This window comes from Pygocentrus nattereri, chromosome 3 (genome assembly GCF_015220715.1).
Source record: "Pygocentrus nattereri isolate fPygNat1 chromosome 3, fPygNat1.pri, whole genome shotgun sequence".
Lineage (NCBI taxonomy): Eukaryota > Metazoa > Chordata > Actinopteri > Characiformes > Serrasalmidae > Pygocentrus > Pygocentrus nattereri.
Window position 1 is genome coordinate 11,646,701 of NC_051213.1, and position 22,372 is coordinate 11,669,072.

The 22,372-nt window shown below is 38.9% G+C and overlaps 1 protein-coding gene across 1 annotated transcript; it reads left to right on the forward strand.

The window, feature by feature from the left end:
- The first annotated feature begins 682 nt into the window (after positions 1-682).
- On the forward strand, positions 683-22,151 carry dipk1c (divergent protein kinase domain 1C). Its single transcript, XM_017704714.2, has 4 exons — positions 683-1,338; positions 16,494-17,216; positions 19,091-19,255; positions 21,045-22,151. The coding sequence occupies exons 1-4, from the start codon at positions 1,126-1,128 to the stop codon at positions 21,306-21,308; spliced, it is 1,365 nt and encodes a 454-aa protein (XP_017560203.1). The 5' UTR covers positions 683-1,125; the 3' UTR covers positions 21,309-22,151.
- The last annotated feature ends 221 nt before the right edge of the window (positions 22,152-22,372 follow it).

Sequence of the window (22,372 nt, forward strand, 5' to 3'; positions counted from 1 at the left end):
AGTGGAGTGGAGTGCTGTGTCTTGCATGCAGGGCACAAGAGGGAGCCTTGGCAGGACATGCTGAACACCACAGCCGCTGCTGAGCCTCAGTGTGCCTGCAGGAAAAGGCCTGGCTGCCGTGGAAACGGGAAGAAGGCGACCCAAAGGAGGCAAGCCCTCAACAAGGGGGCGGGCATCGGAGAGAGAGAGAGAGAGAGAGAGAGAGAGAGAGAGAGTGAGTGGTGGAGTAGAGTAAGAGGGAACGAAAGACTGACAGAGAGGGAAGGAGGGAATTGAAAGGCAGAAGCAGTCAGAAAGTGAGCGGGAGAGAAAGACAGAGAGAAATGGTGGGAATACAGAAAGAGCAGTTGTGGGTATAAAAGGGACGAGAAAAAAAAAGAAAAGATATGGAGGAAAAGAAGGCGTAAGTGAGAGGGAGAGAGAAAGAGAAAAGAGTGAGTAAGAGAATTGGGAGAGCGAGTAAGAGAGAAAGGACAGAGACAGAGAGAGCTAAGGGAGAGTAAGTGAGACAAGGCAGACAGGAGAAAAATAGAGGGAGAAGGAAGAGAGAGAGAAGGGAGCGACAGACTGAAGTGGGAGAGAGGTGGGGTAGAGTAAGAGGGATAAAGACTGAAAGAAAGAGAAAGAGAGAAAGAAAAAGAAAGGGAGGGAGAAAGGAGAGTGAGAAAGAAGGGGGAGAGGGAGAGAGAGAACGAGGGAGAGAGGAGGAGAGGGAGGGAGAGAGAGAGAGAGACCTCATTTCCACTTTGAAGAAAAAAAATAAAAACGACTCTGCGCTGCACTGCTGCTTTCGTCCATTCACAAAATCATACAGCAGGAATACGAACGAAAAGGAAGCAGAAACCAAAAGGCAAAATCTTTTCACTTCCCCTGAATAGACCTCTGGAGCGGCTGGACCAGGCATGGGGACGTCCCGAGAGCAGAAGTGGAGCAGGGAATACCCTACTGACCCGAACACCCTGCAGGGGGACCCCAAATGCCCCCAAAACCCAGCCAGGACCATCACAGATATCCAGGGAAGGACCTCTGACCACTAACACAGCTTTCTTTCAGCTGCTGAATTGGTCACAGGCACAGCGGCAGCAGCGGATCATCCCGGGACAGAGCGTGTCCGGTCGTGGTGTGATGTTGTGGGCAGTGCGGAGCGTCCCAGGACTGGGCCGGGGGGGCACCGTGCTCAGGTGGCTGCGGGGCAGAGTGTGTCGCAGGAGCACGCTGATCTTCATCCTGCTGTGGCTGGTCTCCTGGTTGTCCCTCAGCGGTCTGCTCTTCGTCCACAGGAGCATGTTTTCTGACCTCTGCACGGATGACAAGAGCAGGAGGATCCTCCAGAGAGTGGTAGGGCAACAGCTTTGGCCAGTTCATTTATCATTCTCAGGTGACCACACTGGTCGCAGTGATTTTCTATTATTATACTACACAGAGAAGAGTAAACAGCAAAGTTTCAGTTGCTTGATGTAGGGTCATGACTTAGTGACTTCAGTCGGATGAATGAGCGTCTGACCTGAAATTGGACTATTTATTTACTGATATCACCTTATTTAGATCTTAAAATCTGTTTAAAATACAAATATACTACACCCTACCATTCAGAGGATTGGAATAATAATGATATCATAATAGTTACTGTTGTATTATTCAATAATAGCCCATTCAATGTCGCCTGAAATCCTATAAGCAAGCCATTGGGGTGACGAATGGAGTATGAATGAAGAAGTGCAATTCAAGCGTAGGACATAGTCTGTTACTCTGAACAACATCAGTAAAGCTGCAAAACCACTAACCGACAGTAACACCACTGAGAAAATGACTCAGAGCTTTTCCAAAATGTGGTCACTCCACGTCATACTGTACACAGAACAGGACAAATCATATCAAGCTGTCAGCACCAAATTTATCAGAAATATAAAAAAGAGATTTCACTAACGATTCACATCTCAGGGACAGTCTTTCTTCCCTAGAGACACCCACACAAGAATTCAGAAAGATCTTCCTGACAATTTATACTTATGTAACAATGATTAACAATTATTTTTATTATCATTAGTTTAAATGATTATTAAAAGAAATGCGACATAGGAGTCACAGGCAGTAATTTGAATGTATCTGTACGATTGAAATAAAAAAAAAAGCATCAACATTGTTGTTTCAAAATTAAAAACAATACTTTAACGCCTAAGCCACCCCTGCTGTGTCCTGCTGTTTTGCATGCACAATATGACTACAGATCACTAAAATAAAATCATTAAAATGAGAATTCAAAATAAAATATCTAGAATCTAGTATCTAGTATACACAGACATCAACTTTTATTTTTGAGCTCATTTTCATGGCTTCACCATTCGCCCCAGCAGTGGTAGAATGACCCCAGAAGGTATTTCAAGATGTTTTATTCAAATGATCAAGTTACCAAATGGAAAATAATATACTGTAATTATCTATTTTAAGTCACTTAACTAGTATAACAAGGCTATCTTGAGGTATTCTGAATGTTAAATTTAATACAAGCTTCGTCTCATTGATCAACAGCTTTATGGAATCTTTTCAGCTCTAGTCCTCAATTTTTAACAGCTTGCTACTAATATGGAGAAATATGTGAAATGGTTAAGCATTAACATCATATTACGATCAATTTCTACATGCATTTTTAGCAATCTGGCTTTATATTATTTACAATAGTGATTTCAAACTTTTAAAAATACTTATTAAATTTTATGGACTGAGAAGCAGCACATGTGTTTGTGCTGAGGATGTTCAAGTATACACAATAAAGCCATAAAATGACATAAAAAAAGACACGATATGTTGCAGCCAAAAGAAAAACTAGCAGTTGTCTCTGCTTATGTAATAAAAAAAATCTAAATAAAATAAATAAATATGCTAAACAGATCAGTGTTCAGTGGAATGCAGTTTAAACTTACATTATTCAGTCATTTAATATAGGATTAAAATTCAAATGCACTCAAAATGTAGGAATGAGCAGCAGTAAATCTGCTTGTAAAAAGCGCAGTTCATACATCAAAGCAGGTTATTTATGAGTCAAGGTGATAACTTGCAGTCTTTCTGCTGTCTAAGCTTTTGGACAGCCTGTCAGAACAGCAAACTAATGCATGCATTTCGACCTTTTCAGACTTAAACATTTACTGTTACAGCTCTGAGTCTGAGCAGAGCCGACAGCAGCTGGACTACAAAAGGTAGAGCTGGGTAAAGTAATCTAACATCATCCTCAGACATGCTGGACTGTTCCTCCAGTTAAATAATGACTCGAGTACAACTTCAGCTCACTCTTAAAAATGAAGGCGCCAGAAAGGGTTCTTTGTGCGATGCCATAGTAGAATCATTTTTGGCTCCCTAAATAACCTTTCCATGGATGGTTCTTTAGAGAACCTTTTCTGTAAATGGGATGTGAGGGCGAAGAACCTTTTCAAAGTTTAAAGAACCTCTACATAACTCTTAGGTTCTAGGGAGACCCTTACATTGGTAAAGAGCTATTGTATTGTGTGTGAAGGGTCCTTAACAGGTTCTTCACCCTCATGTATCTCTTTTTCAATCATGGTTCTTTAGGGAAACATTTGAAGACATCTGTTCTTCGAGTGTGGGAGTGAAAAACTCCAAAATCTCCTCCAGCACAAAGCTCGCTAGTGATCCAGCAACTATTAGCATAAAATTAAAGGTGGTTAAGACTATATTTTTATTTTTTTAAGGGTTGTTTGGGTCTGAAATAAAATTCTAAACATCCAAAGTGAGACGTGGAACCAAATCACAAAGCGGTCCAGGAGCAGAACCAACGTAACAGAACAGAATGAAACATTGTACTTCAGTACTTTTCCACTGGTGCGTATACAGGTGTATGCAAAAACATTCAGTATTTCCTGTCAAACTGCATTTTTTTGTTGAAAATGAGTCAACATATCCTCTACAGGATGGCATTTCTGCCATAAAATATAAAATGTGCCATAATTTTTGCATAGGCAGTATGTTAACTTCATCAAATAAACAGTAATTTGTAGTAATGTACAGTAAATTATGCATTACAATGTGCAGAGCTGTGTTCTCTTGTTAACTTATTTCCACTTAGAAAGTCAACAAACATGCCATTTGACAAGGGGTGTTCAAACGTCTGCATACGACTGTAATCAGCATATGACAGCAATCAATAATCAATATATGACGCTGTGCAGTGATCAGGATGGTCCGGCTGTTTCTGTATTTCTAGACATTGTGATTCATATTTATTTTAATTTGCGGTTCACGGGCAGCTTGTGGTCAGCGTGACACGTCTGGAGGTTCTGATAAATTCTCAGCTGAACAATAAACACGCCTTTGCATAGGATTAATCTGTCAGCCTGTGATTCATGAGCAATAGTAGTAAGAAGCCTGCAGTGAAGGATTATGCAGCGTTCCTCCTAAAGCCTCCTTTGAACTCCAGAACTGGTCAGTGTCAAGTGAGTGATGAAGTGGCATTTCTGCTGACCACTATAGCAAACCGCCTAATCCTCCCCGAAAGAGCTATAACAAGGAACATAAAGAGGGACAGCGGCTCTGATTAAGACTAACGCCAACGTCAGTTCCACAGTGCCAGGAATAAAGTTCGCAGTAGAAGTTTGCACATATTGTACAAGAAGTGTCCAGTACCTGGTTACTACTTCTGTACATTGATGGATTTTTTTGAACTTTTCTGAGTATTTTCAAGAGAATAATACCAATACTAGTTGGTCAACTGTTTACTCAGTTACATTTTAGCCACTCACACCGAGTTGCTAAATCCTTTTTTGATTTTATTATATATCCTTTTTATTTTTATCCTTTTTTGGTTTAATTTCCTTTAGCTCTGTTGGTCAATATCTGAACTGCCTTGCTGTTGCTTGCACATCTCACTTTGGAGCGTCATCATTGTATTTCAGACCAAAAAAATCCCCAAAAAAGAGGAACAGAGCTTAACAAACTTCACTTCCTATGCTGATAGATGCTGGATGTTTTTTATTCTGTTTTTACTTCTACTTAAGTTGTTTTGCTGCTTTTCCTTCTGCCTGAGTCATTAATTCATTTAAGTAATAATACTGTGCCGTGTTGAGTGTTGAGCTAGCTGTTACCTGAAACTTGCACACCATGGCTGCGGCCGACTACAGCCTGTTAATAGAGCACAGCGACATGTGCATAAGCTGTGTGTGTCTCTGTTAACAGCAGTGAACACTATAATACTTTTAGTGAAAAAAGGAATTCCATTCATTTTTGAACTGCATAATTAAATGGTTAAATGCTACATCAAGATCAAAGCAAAGTCATTCAGAGTGCTTTGATATAAAATGCTCTGGTCTAGAGAAACATACAGAGTCAGAACTGTGACCACCACTTTGGTGACAGGAACAAGACGTCTGAAGAGTTTCTTGCCTCTTAAAGCTCCTTCACACAACGTTATTACATGAAGTGGTTATAAATATTCTGCCTGACGCCTGAAACATCGTTTCATGACAGTTATGAGAGGACTATGGCCTAAAACATATCATTTCAATCCATTCATGGAGGTACATGCACAGTGTTGTATGGCAAAATAATTCTCAAAGAAAACTTCAGATTTTTCTCTATCATAAAAAAAAAGAAACCCAGACGCACATGTAGGTCAACTGCTCATTTTGGATAGTGAATAAAACAGCTATATTTGTGCTGTAGATATCCCAACTCCTGCTTTCTATCATCACCACTGCAAAGAAATCAGAGTTCATAGGTTTTTCTACAATCAGCCATTTCAGGTCAAACCACTCGGAATGACGCTGTTTACATCTCAACCACTGAATTATGTAAAAATGCGAAAAAAACTGATGGAACTTTTGGTTTAGATGTAAGACTGACTATTCAAAAGCTTTTCAAAGTTGTATGTATAATATAATCCCTTAAGAAGAAGGAGCCCATATTTCAGTTCTTCACTTTCATAACTACATAACTTACACAGCAGCTTCATAGAAGTCACTGAGTAAGTCTTTAAAGAAATATCAGCTTTCAAATGAATCACTACCAGCCATATCTGCATGTACTACTGTTTACCATGGGCAATAATTATAGTGCATTTCTCTATGCTTAAAAAAGCAAAGGAAAACCTGAAGACTCCAAACACACTTGTAACAGGAGTCAGTGGCCAGCTGCTGAAATCCATGAATAAACATTTGAAATTCAATGCAACACAAATTCAAAACTCTATGAAGATTATCAACATTAAAAGCCAGTGGGTACATAGTGAAGTGATTCTAGTCAACAGGTTTTCTGTTCTTTTTCCTAAGCACAGGGAATGTGTGGAAAATTTTTATGCATGACTCTGAGCTACACATGCTGCAACTGGACTATTCATTTAAGATTAATCACTGAATAACAAGCCTAGGGTTTAAGGGGTTAAGGATCGAACTTCAGCATTCCAGGCTATAAAATGACATCCTATATAAAAGCATCCTCATACCACGTTTACCACAATCATTCCAGCAAACAGGTCCAATCTAAACCTGCTCCAGGGCTTAATCTCTACTGTTCCTCACCTCTCGTGTGTGCGTAATGAAATCTGAGAGTTGGATGGGACAGAACTCGAGCGCTGAGGTAAGAGATTTCCAGACAAATGCACATTCTCTCCTGAAAGTGTTTTGAAAACCGCATCATTTAGACAGCGCTGTTCCACATCCAGTTCACCCCAGGGCAAAGTCTTACCTTAGCTTAATAACAACACGGCAAAGGAGGCGCGCACCATGTGAAAAAACACCTGATTAATGACTGGGTGGAGGAATGCAGTCGGAGGTATTTATCATTCTGGAAGGTGAGCTAAAAGGCAGCTCTAAGACATTGGACTGATTTAGGATTCACAGCAGTGCCTTGAAATGAGTTGAAATCACAGTGCATTTCATTGGGATGAATACTTGCGAGCATTGCTGAACAATGTTCCCGCAGGAAAAAACCAAGACTAATTGATCCAGTCTGGAGAAAGGTGCCGTTATAAGGAATGAGAAATCAACATTGGCCGAGATGACTGAAAAATAACTGGGTCAGTGTGTGTAGTCACGATAAAAGCACTTTTTCAGGAATAATTTACCAGATGATGCTGAACCACGAACTCTGTATAACCTTACTATGTTTATTTAACCCAATCAGCCTCCGCCTAATTAACTACAAGACTTATTATTCACTAACGTCCAATGATTTCTACAGTAACTAATGTAAAACTAATGTGCAAGTCATGCAGTTAAAGTAGGAATGTCCTGACACAGCTTTTTTTCCACTATTGATCCAATATTTGTGTTTTCTTAGATGACACAGCCACAGAGTGTAATTGATTTATTTTCCAGTATGTGCATACTGTGGCGTTACAGACTGACATGTTTTTTGGGGTTTTTTTTTTTGGCCTACATTTTTTAAATTACCATTTTACAGTGTGTTTAATATTGATTTGACTAATTTGGCTACTAGTTACTTTAAAATGCTGCAGTAAAATCACCTCTTTTGATGTCTGGTACACAGTCTAGACTGATCTTTTTTCATGATGTATTTGAAATAACCATGTATTGGCGATATGAATATGCCATGATATCCTGCTCTTGTCTCTCAGTTTTGAGGGCTGTTAATACTTTCGTTTTTAAGCAGTCGTGACTCGCAAGTGAAAAACGTTGCTGGAATGTTTTATCTACATGGTTTTGGCAGCACTTACAGTAAGCAACAGCAAAGAGATTTGAAGTATAAGAGGCATTTAGAGTCATTTTTACCAGTCCTTTCTAAGTGATTTTAATCCTGTCCCAATGGGATGTCAGTCATTTTTTCCTGTCATCCTTATTTTTTATAAATCAAGCTATAGAAATAATCTCAAGTAATGTTAGTCCTGTGGAAATGGACATGTTGGTGTGAAAAAGTCATTTCTAATTTCTAGTATGGAGGCACTCCATACTAGAGTGTTTACTAAAATCAAGCCGATGCACTGTCCCATCTCAACTGTACAACTCAGAACATTAAAAAACATTTGAGAAAATGACAGAAAAAAAAACATTTGATTGTATGCGTTGATGCTGACTGTTGGCTGAGAATTCCCAAGATGGTGATAGTGCTAATGACACAGTGCATTTAAGACAGCAAGACAGATGATTAAATAAACCAAACATATTAAATGCTTTCACATGTTCTTTTACTCTTTTCTGGGGTAATGTTCATGTGTAAACTGAATAGACAGTCCCATCCCATCAGATTTCATATATCGCGTGAACTGGTCATAAACATTGCGGGTGCTTGTGGTAAACTTACTTTTGCCCCACTGTAAAATTTAATTAGAGTAAAAAAAAGTTTTTCTATATAATACACTTAAGTAATTAAGTAACTTTAATTAACAGTAATTAAAATAAACAGTAATGCCCTGCATCTTTTAGAACTGTGAATGTAATGAAACTTAGTAGCCAGTAATTTACTGTAAATTTACAAATTAAAAAAAACTTTTCAATTAAAATATTTTTAGAAACAAAATTCAATAATTAAAAAAAGAACATCAATGAACATTTTTACCTAACATATTAGCCATGTTCTGCATAGTATATGCCCAGGGTATCTCAAATACATATTTTTAATATTAAATTTTAACTTTGCTTGTAATTTACCAAAATGTGACCAAAAACTCATATTTGGCAATATAAATCACCTTTATCAGTCAGTTGTTCTAGCATATAAACAGTCAAAACTTTAGTCTTTAAAAACCCTTTTTTATTCAAATGTTTTTGCTTTTTACAGGAAATATCTTAAGATGAGTCAATTTCACAATAATACAGTATTGAACTGTGAACAAATTACTGTTAAATACTGTAAAGTCATGTCCATAATTAACATAATATTATATAAATGTATTTTAGACTATATTGCAGTGCATATTGCAATGGAAATACTCTAAATCTAGAATTAGGCTAAATCTGGATATGGAAAGGGTTTCAGTTTAAGCCTACTCATCTTTTTTTCTGTTCAACTCTGAATTTGCTGCAATATTTTGTACACAGTACAAAACTCACAGTTCATTTTCTATCCCTTTCTTAGGCAACTGTGCTAAAACAGCAAGAAGCCCAAACAATATTCAATGTGTTCTTGAAACAAGAAACATAACCCGATACAACCTGACAGGTTATAAGCAACAAGCTATGAGATACACAGTAAAGGCATTGTCAAAATGCTGCCATGGTTCACCGAGTTGAAATCAGGCGTATCTTGCTACGGGAAGCTCAGTGCAGAACGGCTGGTCTAAGACAGAAGCCAAGCATTGCTTGGTTTAGCATGTAACAACACATCTAAGCTTTTGTGAGCAACTCTGAATTATGAATTATGAACCCTTGAGATGAGGACTCTTATAAGCCAGCATATTATAAAACTAAACAACTTAAGAATGGTTTTAAAGAACTCTTTAAAGCACCTAAATATGTCCAAGTGTTTACCTGAATATAGTGTATGACATCAACACAATGTTAGGTTCATTCCTCAAACAATGATTAAATAAAAGTATAAATATGCAGTAATATATTGCCAGTTCATAAACCACAGCATGTTGACATCATTCCAATTAATGAGTGAAGGTCAAACCTACAATAAACACCTCACAAGATCCCTTAGCACTAAAGGGATGTGTACAGTACACCACAGAATATTCATCTCAGGTTGAGGCTGACCACTTTTCAGCGACTGTTTAACCACACGAGTCCCTTTTTAATCAGCGGCTGCACCTGTCACCTGAGCTACAAGCCGATTCTTGGTAAGCATTAATGAAATAGCCGCCAGTGTCTAACTGTGCCATTAATGGCCTTCTGCTGCAGGGCCCGAGTGCTTTCCCGATTTATCTGCTAATGAGGAGATAAAGCACAGATGGTCATGCCCGCAGTAAAAACGATAAGAGAGCATGAATTTGATGGAGCCGTGAATAAGGACACATGTTAAAAGCAACTTTACGGCTCCTGCATAATTCATTTGGATCCATATTCCACATGTCGTGTCATTCTGAGCTGAACAAAAGGTTTTTATTAGATACTTCATAATACTCTCACGATCATTAGACAAGTATGACGTTTTCCAAACATTACAGGTTGAGGCCTCGAGTGCAACCTGACATAAGTGGTGTAATTCCCACGATGCATTATTTAGATGTAGATTAGATGTGCACTTTGTGTACACAAACTGGTTTGCCTGTGACAGAAATAAGGAAATAATGACAACTTTATGGTCTGGTTTTGTGGAAATGTACTTCTCTCCTTTGGATTAAACCTACACACTTTAAAGACCTGGTTCTTCAAGGGTTCCTGAGTACAAGCAATGATACATACAGAACCATGACAACTCAAGGAACCACTTAAATGCATAAATGGTTGCTCTCTGCAATGCTGTATATCACTGTTGTCGGAACAAAACTTGGTATCTAGAAAATGGTAACTTTACAGGAGAAGGAAAAAACATTCTTAACTTTTACAGTAAGTCAATGGAACCAGAATTTCTTTCCAAGTCATTTTGGGTCATTTCCATTCCTCATGAAATGTACACACAATGTAAACAACAACAGGCATTTTCACATTGTGTCAAAAACTGAAAAACAGCAAAAATGGAAATACTAGGTTTTCTTCTGACAGCAGCAATATATTTCTCCATAAAACCCTTGCTGTATTGCTCTATATCAAACTAAGTCATAGAACCTTTTTGCTTGTAGTTACTAAATTGTAATGTCAATAGTGTCAAAAAAACCATATTTAGTCTAGACTCAGGCTTAACGTGGGTTTAGGAAAGTGCCCTCATATCTCAACTGCAGTTCCATTAGTGAGTATGTATGCTTAAAATACGAGAAAGAGCAAAAATTAATAGTAGATAGAATATCATATCTTAGAAATTAGAAACAGATGTCACTCTCCAGCACCAGCAGTTTAAGAAACAAAACATGCTATTGTACAACACACAGTGCATGATTACTGTACATGATCAGCATTAGCTCTGCCCACAATCACATACCATAGCCAAATTTCCAATGCCATATGGATAAATGCACTTATTGTTCAATTCGAAGTGCATCGAATGCAGACATATGGATGGCTCATGGATAAATGCACTCACTGTTCAGTTCAAAATGCTTGAAGTAAACACGACAATGTCATTAAGCAGTCAGATATTCACGCACCCTGCGGAGCATTTCCAGTACAGACTTTCAGAGCAGTTTAGGTTAATCCTGCTTTTCTGCGCATTTGGCAAGTGGAGCTTAAACTATGTAATATGGCCATTCAAAGTATGTATATGAGTGTAGATTGATAAAGAGAGAACAAGGGTCTTCACTGTGTATGTTTCAGTGTTTTAGTGCTTAAGTATTGCTCGTCTGTCTGCTGTAGTGAGGCTGACTGGTTCTGGCTGGTGTTTTCAGACATTCGTGGCATGCCGAGGCTGAGAGGCTCTTGCTGTGTCGGACTAAGCAGCACTGCGGTCTGTTGGTTAGAGTCAGATATAGAATGGCATTCTGTGGAAACCATGATTTAACCATTACCTGACTAGATGAATATTTACACTGAGAAAATCTGACACATATTCTCTAAAGTTTGAATTCATGACATGCACACAAATCAACTGGCTAATTTGCTTAACAAGTCCATAGAAAGTAATTAGGTTGTTCCACTTGTAGTTAGGGTTTCTGTTCAATGTGTTAGACACATGTTACTGATTTTGCCAAACCAGAGAAGGACCATTATGTGCTCTGTTATCAATGCAGTCAAGAAGATAAATATAAAATGAGTTGGAGTAAATACTGTGAGACCCAAAAGGCCAAAGGAGTATTTTCTAAATGAATATTTGGATTGTTCCTTGGAGCAAGGGTATCATCAGGCCAAAGAAAATCTATTCTGTGATTGTGAATTGTGTACTACATAATTACATTTGTAGAAAGGCCATTTATACTGAACCAAACAGTCTTCAAACCTCTACTCACATATGGCTGTTTAAAAGACGCTTGGCCCATCATCACTTTAATAGTCAAAATCCTTGGACTTGCTTTAACTTGGACCAAAAATCCCAGCAATTAGTTCAATGTGTAGACCTATATGGATTTATAATATAATGCCAGACCACATGTGGTGACCACCAGGACTTACTGGCTAATATTTTCCTACTTGTTTGTCCAGAAAAATAAGCACCTATAAATGTCAGCATGACAGCCCAAGCGTAATTATAGCCATGATCTTTTGGCGTATACATCTCTGTTCATCAACGTCATGCATTTTATGCGAAAACCACGAGTTCCCACGAGTACATTCACTGATCTTTGAGTAAAGTCAGAAAACATACAGCACATGCTATGCATAGAAATATGAACATGAGGAAGACCGAGTCCAACCCCACGGTGGGAAAGTTTACATGCAATAACAGAAGCTAAAAACAGCTGCTGTCCGATATGATGCAATTCAAACGGATGTGTGGTACTTGGCAGACCTCCAGACCATGTCATAAAAAGAATGGGCCAGGCCAGATGTCTGCAAACCAGCGACCACAACGACCACAATACATCTTACACAAATATAATGTGGGCGGTAGAGAGGGAACACTCATTCTCTGGTTAGAAAAACGGCTGAATAGCAGGAATATCAGGTTCCAAGAGTTTTCACTTGTGGGCTGGTGACATAGCATATTCTTACGCTTTTTTTAAGGCATACTGACCAGTGTTTTAGGTGCTAAACTTCATAGCTTAAACAAGCTTGGCCTGGGCAAAATGCAAGATTTTTGGACATGGTAATTATGGGATAAAGGTGGACAGAGTAGCCTAAAGCCATCCAAAAAGTATTGTTACCTCAATGAAATAAAAGCAAAGAAAATCTGACAAAACTCCTAAACTATCCTAGAGATCTTCAGTAGAACGTCTTAAGCACATCCAGCATCTATTAGCATAGGAACTAATGTTAAGGTAATTTTATTTAAAACTTTCTACATTTGGACGTCATGACACATGCATAAGCATTGAATAACTTACTTAAAGAGCAATACTTACACCGATCAGGCATAACATCATGACCACCTTCTTGTTTCTACACTCATTTTCCATTTTATCAGCTCCACTTACTATATAGGTGCACTGTGTAGTTCTACAGTTTCTCTGATACTTTGTTAACCCCCTTTTACCCTGTTCTTCAGAGGTCAGGACCCCCATGGACCCTCACAGAGCAGGTATTATTTGGGTGGTGGGTCATTCTCAGCACTGCAGTAACACTGACGTGGTGGTGGTGTGTTAGTGTGTGTTGTGCCAGTATGAGTGGATCAGACGCAGCAGTGCTGCTGGGTGGACCCACAATGCAGGTGTGCTAACAGAGTGGACAGTGAGTGGACACAGTGTACACTTGGATTATAGTTTGTTCTTATAGTGTTCTTGGGCTTACATGTGCAAGTTTATACATTATCTCACAGTAACTGCCAGACCACCGGGGACTCTCCCAACTCTCTTGATTACCCACTCCAGCTTTGATACGATCTACCTCTGTGTAGGGATCAAAAAGCATTCATAAAATAAGAGAGAACACAGGAAAAAATGTGAAATCTAAATCTTCACTTGCTCGCAACAGCTTCAATGTGACGTGCTGAAACCCTTTTTTAAGCCCAGTCGTACCTGCAGTTTTTGAACACAAAAGAAAGGGGGAGACACCCAATAAGCCATGCTGATGGATGATGATAAGGAAAACATACTGCTATCTCTAACGCGCTAATGTCAGCGCAGTCAGGACCATTAGCTGCCCAGCCCAAGTCTTGGCAGACTCGCAATGACAGCTGTTTACTTTGGAATGTGGCAGTGGAGGATTTGCAGCTAATCTCTGTGAAACACTAATCACGCTTTGCCTCTCCAGTCCAAAGGGAGATGTATGAGCGCAGAGTCAGCTGGCGATTAGCTCATGTTTTTTCGTAAGCGGAGGAGGACAGGGATGAGAAGTGGTGTAGACAAAAGGAGAAGTGTGTTAAATTGGTTTTACACTCAACATAATGAATCGCTGTCTGACTGTTTAAGAGATTAAATAGCCTGGGTTTATGTGTGCTTGTAAAGTATGCGTTGTCCCTATAGCTCACCAAAGGCATATAATCAATACGTGTAGGATGACATGAAATGTAGACTGCTTAAATAAATAACAACTGAGGTTGGAAGCGCTCAAAGAGTAGCATGTCATAAAAAAGGCACATGACCAACTGAGCACAAGCCTGTCAATACACTGCAGGCTAAGGAATACATGGTGTGTTGTGGTGGAGTGGTGAGTTGCGTGCAATCATTAAAACGTAACATGATTCTGCATTCAGAATCGTTTCTTAGACGGTTTCTAACCTGCATCAATTAACAATGTAGTTAAGTGGTAAAAACCACACAGCCAAAACCACAGAATCACAGGTTCCTGTCTCATTATTTTACAATAAAGCAAATAAAACTAAGCCAGAAACCTTCAGGCTCTGGCATTTACGTGAGCTGTTCCACTGAATAATGTCTATAAAATCTGTTAGTAAGAGTTTATTATTTATGTTTCTCTGAATAATGGACAAAAGTTCAGTCCACAGCCAGTGCTGGAGAAATGCCTGCACCTCTTACATTTACTAAGTGATTCTCACAACATTAGAACATCAGCTTCACAGTTCATTATGGTTTGTAGTTGTAGAGCCTCACTGGCTGAGAGCTTTCTTAGACACGTTTGTCCAAATCTGAAGTAGATCAACTGTTTAAAGCATTGTATTTTTAAGCTATCATCTGTGGAGAAATAACTATGTATAAATATATATACATGAATTTCACCACATGCTTGTCATATACCAACATCTACCTCCTACTGACATGCTTGCTCTGTTTCATATTTGACCTGTGATATTTTAACTGATATTTAGTGATAAAAAACATACAAAAATTAACGTACATATATAAAGCTGATGCAATCCTTGAGGACGCTGCAAAAATGCAACAATGCACCTCAATTTTGACCACTTTTCAGCATTATTCACAAAATGGGTTTGTCTACTAACTCTATTTACTCCATTAACTCTAGTCCTGCCAACCCCCTAACCTGCACACTATCAATTCCCCACCCCAATAAAGGAAAGAGAAAACCCTTTTAGTGACAACTAGAACCAGATCTTAGTGGTTCCAGAACTAATCATCCAAAATCAGTTCCTGACCTCACTTATGCTCTTGGGGCTGAATGGTATCAAATACTCACAGCATATTCCAGCATCTAGTGTTAAACCTTCCCAGAAGAGCAGACTGTTACTGCAGCAAAGGGGGAATAAACTCCCTATTAACACCCTTGATTTCAAGAGAAATGCAGGAAAACATCTGAACTGTCCTGTAAAATGTGAAGTGTCGGGATTTGTTTTCAGGGAGGAGAGTTTGCTATCACACAGAACAGCTAACAAGGCCATTTCTTCAAATTTTGTGTTTTTGTAAGACACTGTCCCTGTTTCCATGGCAACACCTTCACCTTGACTTATAGTATGTTACCTAAAAAGCAAATCCTGAGAAAGAGTGACAGTGTGGTTAGATATGAAGAAAAGCAATCATCCATGTGATTAGTTATAAAGAGGTTCATCAATTATCATAAGGATGATTTTGTATGCCAGACAGACTAATAATGATGACTAATGTGACACAGCTACAGAATGTGGAATATTTCTATAGAGTAGATTGAATATCTTCAATATATAGATATTCTTGGGAAGCTAAATGTGGCTTCCTAGGTCTTTAAATTTAAAATCTTGCAAATGTAACATGATTCTGCATTCAGAATCATTTCTTAAAGGGTTTCTAATCTGCATCAATTAACAATGTAGAGAAGCGGTAAAAACCACACAGCTAAAATCACAGAATCACAGGTTCCAGCCTCATTATTTTACAATAAAGTCAGAAACCTACGTCGTCAGGTGCAGACTTCACTGCTGTCATAACTACATAATTTACATATTAATTTCATAATAACTAAGTAATCTATAGTGGATACTGGATCAGATATATAACTGTAAGGGTAACATAAGTAAATAATAGCAATCTTATGTTTAAAGCTTTCATTTTTCTTGATTTCTATTTTTTCCTTGAGCTCCACTTCAGATACTTGAGTGGTTTTATATATGAAAAACTCAATTTTCTCAAAACTCAAAATTCAATTTTACATGAACATTTTGCAACCTCTCTTTGTCCCTTAGACTTGGCTTTGTTACTGTGTCTTTTGTGATTGGCTTTCCTATATTGTGCATTGTTCAATAAGTAGTCCAGATTAAAACTCCCCTCATAACTTGCGCTTATTATTAATAACTGTATTCATGTAAACATTGGTGTACTTTATCATATTGTCCTATTACAAATTTGACTGCTTCCCCTTTAGTCATGTTAAAATCAATGTAACAAACAGCCTCTTGCAGCTTATTGCTTTATTTTCATATAATCGACCTTCCTAGAGTCATCATGATATTGAAGAATGTTGGGTTTGCAGGTTCACCAGTGAACTCCCATATCTTTCTCTGTGTTTCAGTGTGAGGAATACCAGCAGGGTGTCCTAACGGGTGACCTATGTGAGGACCTTTGTGTGGGCGGCCATGTGGAATACAAGCGCTGCCTCTACTACGAGAATGGCAAGAAAGTCATGGCGGCCAGCTGGCGAGGCTTGCCGGTGGTTCTCAAATCAAAGCTGGAGAACTTCTCCTCCTATGAAGCTCTGGCTCTGCTGGAGTACCAGGATGGGGCAGGAGGCACAGGGGGTGAGGAGGAGCTTTCACCACTGGATGTGGTCTTCTATGCCACTTTGGAGATTAAGAACTCACTGGGCTTGGAGGCGGAGACTAACCTGAGCCTGCCTCGGTTCTGGAGCCAACGGCTGAAGGAGAGGGAGCAGCCATACACTCGGGCTGAGCTGGCCTCGCTCTGGGCTCTGCTGCAGCAGGAGGAATACACCTTCCTCCGTGTGATGCAGGACCTGACTGACCATGTGGCTAAGGTGCTGGGCTCCTGTGGCCATTTCTATGCAGTAGAATACCTTGCAGCTGGACATGCTTGGGACCAGAACATTTTCTCAATAGACGATTTTTCTCAGAGCCCGCAGGATGGGCCAGGAAGGACACTGATGGAGGTGGACATGGTGCCCCGAGTGGCCCTCAGCTTCTTGGACATGGTGGGGCACTTTGAGAATGACTTTTCTCATCATTTACACCTTTGCGACATTAAGCCTGAAAACTTCGCCATCAGGAAGGACATGACGGTGGGTACTTTCTCAATCTGTGCACATGAAGAATAGTATCTTTGGATCTCATTGTCTAAAGGGCAAAAATAACAAAAGGCTGGACTTGAAAAGGCAGGTGTAGCTGTGATTAAGCTGTGCCTAAGGCTACCATGTTGCCTGGAGAGCTGCTGCTTCTCTGCAAAATACTAAAAAATCTTATATAAACATGACAAGGTCATGGAATGTATTTCCCCCCCACAGCATCGGAGGCAGCCGCACTGAATGGATCAGCTAATTCACTCTATTTATATTAAAATACCGTAAAATCTTTATTTAATGCATGACTTTATGTTGAATACACAGTAGCGCCAAATTGGTAGCTTTTCAAGGCAACGAATTTCAGCATTTATTTCAAAAACCACAAAAACTTTATTTGTTACATTAATTCAAGGTGAGCAGGCAGAACATTGCTGAATTCATAGCTCTGAATGCACAAGCTACATTGATGAGTTTTCAGAATAATTCAAATTTTTTTCCCCCATAAGTAACTTTTTCATTTGAGCACTTATTACTAATAGCCTTGATGACCAAAGGAAGCAGGAGTTCAGGAAAAATAGAGAAGTTTATTGTAAAATTAAATCCTGTTTCTTCCATTTTAATATGTTTAACTAAAGATTTGCAGTAGCTGAGGCTCCAATTAAAACAGTGCTGTTGGGTCAGTCAGAAATACAAAAAGAAAACATGAATTAATAAACAAATGCAATACTTAATTATATTTGGTCAGTGTAAAAATGAAAATCTGATTAAAAATGAAATCTTATAAATGAATATACTGAAATTCATAAAGTATTTGGTTAAAAATTATAATATTCTATTTTTTGAGTTGGAACAAAACTGTATCCTTGATTTTGTTGTATTTTATGTAATTTAAAAATACCAGCTGCCTGTTCATTCTGTAAATAGATGAACTGACCATTAGAAATGGCTGAACATGGCATGCACTTACAACTCAAGTTAGGAATGTTTTTATACATAAAGAAATAAAATATAAAATACTGACCCTGATAGTGTGAGAAAATGTCATGATTTGTACAGGATTTTGACCAGAGTTTAAAATAATGATGTCTTAAGAAACTCTGAAATACTATACAGTTCTCAGACCTAAATCTTTTCTACAATAACCATTAGAAACTGTAGCAAGTTGACACCAATAAGACTTTTCTGACTTTGTTTTGCGTCACACTGCACACGGTCCATGCTGTGCACAGTCACGGCAGAGAAAAAAACAGAAAGTTCCTTTTAAAATGTCCCAGTTTACGTCTGTTGCCATGTTTCGTCATAACATCACTCATCGCAAGAGATTAACGGATAAGGTTGGTCAGTGACGTGTGTTATTTATACGGTAACATATTGCCATGACTGGAGGTCCTCAGGAGGGCATGTTTAAACATAGCATGTGCTAATACAGTCTAAATCTACACAATACATTCTGTTCATTGTAAACAGTGAAACTAGTTACTATGGTTAACAGTGTTTATACCCTACAGGTGAATTTATGAAGAGTTCTTATTCCACAAAGAGAGATCAAAGATCTGAATATATATATATATATATATATATATATATATATATGTGTGTGTGTGTGTGTGTGTGTGTGTGTGTGTGTGTGTGTGTGTGTGTGTTCTCTGTGGAAAATGTTGATTTATTTTCACTTAGAATGCCACAGTACAAACCACACACTATGACTATGTGACTATATATACTACATATATTAAAGTTAAGCACTATATATTTTACGTGCACATTTTAAGTTCAGTCATAATTTGTGCTCACTGCTAAATTCTTCTCATTCTTTTCTGACCCAAACTGATCTCTTTCTAAAATACCTGTTATCTGCACTTCGCCTCGGGCAGGTGGCGGCTATAGATGTGGACATGGCCTTTTTTGAGCCCAAAATGCAGGACATTCTCGAGCAGAACTGCACCAATGACAATGACTGCAATTTCTTCGACTGCATCTCCAAATGTGACACAAAGAGAAACAAGTGCGGGTCAAGGCGCCAAAACAGCAACCTTCAGGTAGGTGGAAAGAAAATATTACAACTATTACAAATTCTGAGCAATTCATCTCTTTCAACTGTTATACATGCAAGCTAACTATCTACCAATTTACAATTTTATGCAAAGCCACGCATAATAATCAGACTCTCTACAAATAAAAGCCCTTTTTTTTAGCTAATGTGACATTTAGATATTATTGTTTTACGAGACAAACAAAATGACCATTGTACCGGTCAGGCGGAGATGGCCATTCCTCGACCTTCAGCACTGCTGAGAACAGTGTGTGGAATGTTAATAGCTTGTGATAGCACTGGAAAGAATAGGAGCCTACCGTCATTATCTGTTCCAAACATAATGGAGGTTAGAAATGTGTGGTGACAAAAGATAGAGGACTGAAGAGGAGGATAAATAACTCTCAACAATTCAGATCACATTGGAAAGTGAGACAGTGACATTTTAAGAGATATCACCGAAACATGTCCTGAGAACTGAGTGTTGCGGCTCTAAACAGGCTGCTTTGATTAGAATGTGAATAAACATAAATTTACATAATATAATAAAGTATTTACTTCTGATTTGGTCTAATTTGAAGGGATACTCAAGCATGTCTCAGCCTAAAGTCTCTCTGCTGTATGTGTACTATAAGATCAATTACCACAGTAAAAGAAAACCTGGCAACTCAAAACACCTATAACGATAGCAAATGTGCTGTTGCTGAATTTCACCAGTAAACAAGTTTTTACTGAGTTAGAAGTATTTGTAGATGAAGCTGCAATTCTGTACAATTTATTCTTTCAGTGATGACCATTGTTTTCCAAAGGGTAGAATTTGTGGTAATTCATTGCATCAAGGTAACACCCTAAACATCCTGCTTGATTGTATATGCACAACTGAAAATCTGAGGGGAAAGTAACTGAGTTACTGAGTGTTTGAAAGTTGGATAAAACATAATAATGTTTTAAATTTATATTACATAGTCATGCATTTCGAACACTGATCCACAGAATTCAGCAACTACCCAATGGCTTCTATCTTGAAACAAAGTATGGCAGCATATTCTGGACTTTTTTTCAAATTCAAATGCAATATTTAAGTTGTTCGCTGTAAAACGTGGCTTGTCAGTTTAGACTGAAATGCAAAACTTGTATTTGTGTTTGTGCATTTCTGCGTATAATGACTAGAAAACTTATATGGAAAATCAGTCATTTTGACATCTCATTTTCACTGTGTTAATGGTATGACTTTAAAAACAATACTGGCCGTACTAAGTACTGTGAAATGCATTGAAGTCATTGTCTGTGGTCAGTAAGCCAAAGATGCAGTAGATAGCAATTGAGTTGAATTGAGCTGCAATAGCTGACCTCGGCCTGATTTTAGCCTTATCCCATCATCGCTTTCATCTTTTTGTGATGTGACCCAAAATCAACACCTGCTGTCAGTGCCAGATCCCTTTAAGGAGGCTGGCCAACAGATGAGCGAGCAGGATGAAACCAAGTCCATTTCCAGGCCACAGGTGGCTAAGACAGAGCCCATCTCTCCATCCCTGATCACTTATCATGACACCGATGACCCCTGCCTTCCTATTGTCTTGCCTGCCATTCAGGACAATACAGGCTTTGTGTTGTCAAGGCTGCTGGGTCAAGAACATGTCCCCTTCAAACAACATGAAATAAGAATATGTCCGATGATGGCAGCCATGTTCATGAAATAAGACCAGGAGGTCACGCTCATAATGGCCTTTTCCCCATTGGGGTCATTGACTCTTCATCAGCCTCTCTTCTCTCTTTATCTCTTACTATCTATCCAGGTGATCTGTGAGAAGATTTTCCGTTCCTGGTTCTCTCCCACGCTCCTGGGGGATAAAGCGGAGCGCCCCCTGCAGTTGGAGCTCCAGCAGGCCGTGCAGGATTGTGTGGAGACGGAGGGAGGGGAGGAGGTAGAGCGTGCCCGGGCCATAAGGCTAAAGCTTCAGGGCCTCCTCACGCAGCTCATCCAGGAGGAGCTGGTTAATCACCAGAGCCAAAAGCAAGCCCGTGAAACACACCGTGTCCATACAGCGCTGAACTTTTGAACTAATAAAGGTTGTGTTACCTTTGACTTACTGACTGAGATAGGACACCAGTCAATATCAGTGTTCTTATTTTTAAATTGTACTGTTTAGCACAAACAGGAGAACTATCCAACTATCCTGTGGGGTCTGGTGCTGTGAGGAAATCCAGGCATTTTGTTTCATCTTGGGAAAATTCATTTGACCAACTCTATGGGCTTATTTCACATATTTGGCATTTTGGCCTACAACCAAGAAAAAAGCTGACCCGGTGACAAAGCTCATACTGTTGTGTACTATCTTAGCAAAGGAGAGGACGTGTCTTTCCACTGGTTTCCAAAAAACACAGAAGGAGAACAATTCAAAGAATCCTAAGGTAAGAAGAGTTAGCTGATGTTAGCTTTTAAGCTAAATCCACAAATGACATTTTAGATCAATATAGAAGCATCTTCAGAGAAATACATAAGGGATTTAACGAGCTAGTAAGCATCGGCTAACACGTATTGTTCATTTTCACTTTCCCTGACTTCTAGCTACAAATCTAGCTACAGCTAATGCTGGTGTGCATTAGCTGGTTTGCATCTCCACTTCTTTAACCACTGCGCCATTATCATTCAGGAAACTCAGCAAACGCCAAGTATTCCAATACTTCTATTGGTTTTAGTCAGTACTTAATTTGATGAAGGTTTTCGGTTGCTGGTTTATCTTTAGACTGCACTAGCACTAACAACATTGGGCGGCATTTGAATTCTTTTAAAGGAGAATTAAAAGGTTTATTCAAGGAAATACTGGACTGTAATGTGTTTGTATAGAACAAGCTCTGTCTGTAAGTGTAAGAGAATATATCAATAAACTGAACTTTCATCATCCTGTTCTTATGTGCATTTGCAACCCAGTCCACCAGCTGCCTCTTGTCTGTCTTCTTTAGTGGTTCCATATCATCAGATATGAACAGAAAGTTCAAAGACCAAACATTTGTTTCCCCATCAGTCATGAAGAAGGAAAAAATTGGGTAAATTCCTCCATTTTGGCCGTCATCTTTTAGGAACATTTCCCTCTTCACAGGAGATCAGGTTCCAGTCAGCCTC

What these genes read in the sequence shown, in the direction of transcription:
- dipk1c (XM_017704714.2), top strand. Translation starts at nt 1,126, where the DNA reads ATGTTGTGGGCAGTGCGGAGCGTCCCAGGACTGGGCCGGGGGGGCACC. An exon ending in GGAGGATCCTCCAGAGAGTG is followed by an intron (nt 1,339 to 16,493) that starts GTAGGGCAACAG and finishes TCTGTGTTTCAG; the next exon opens with TGTGAGGAATACCAGCAGGG. An exon ending in GCCAAAACAGCAACCTTCAG is followed by an intron (nt 19,256 to 21,044) that starts GTAGGTGGAAAG and finishes CTATCTATCCAG; the next exon opens with GTGATCTGTGAGAAGATTTT.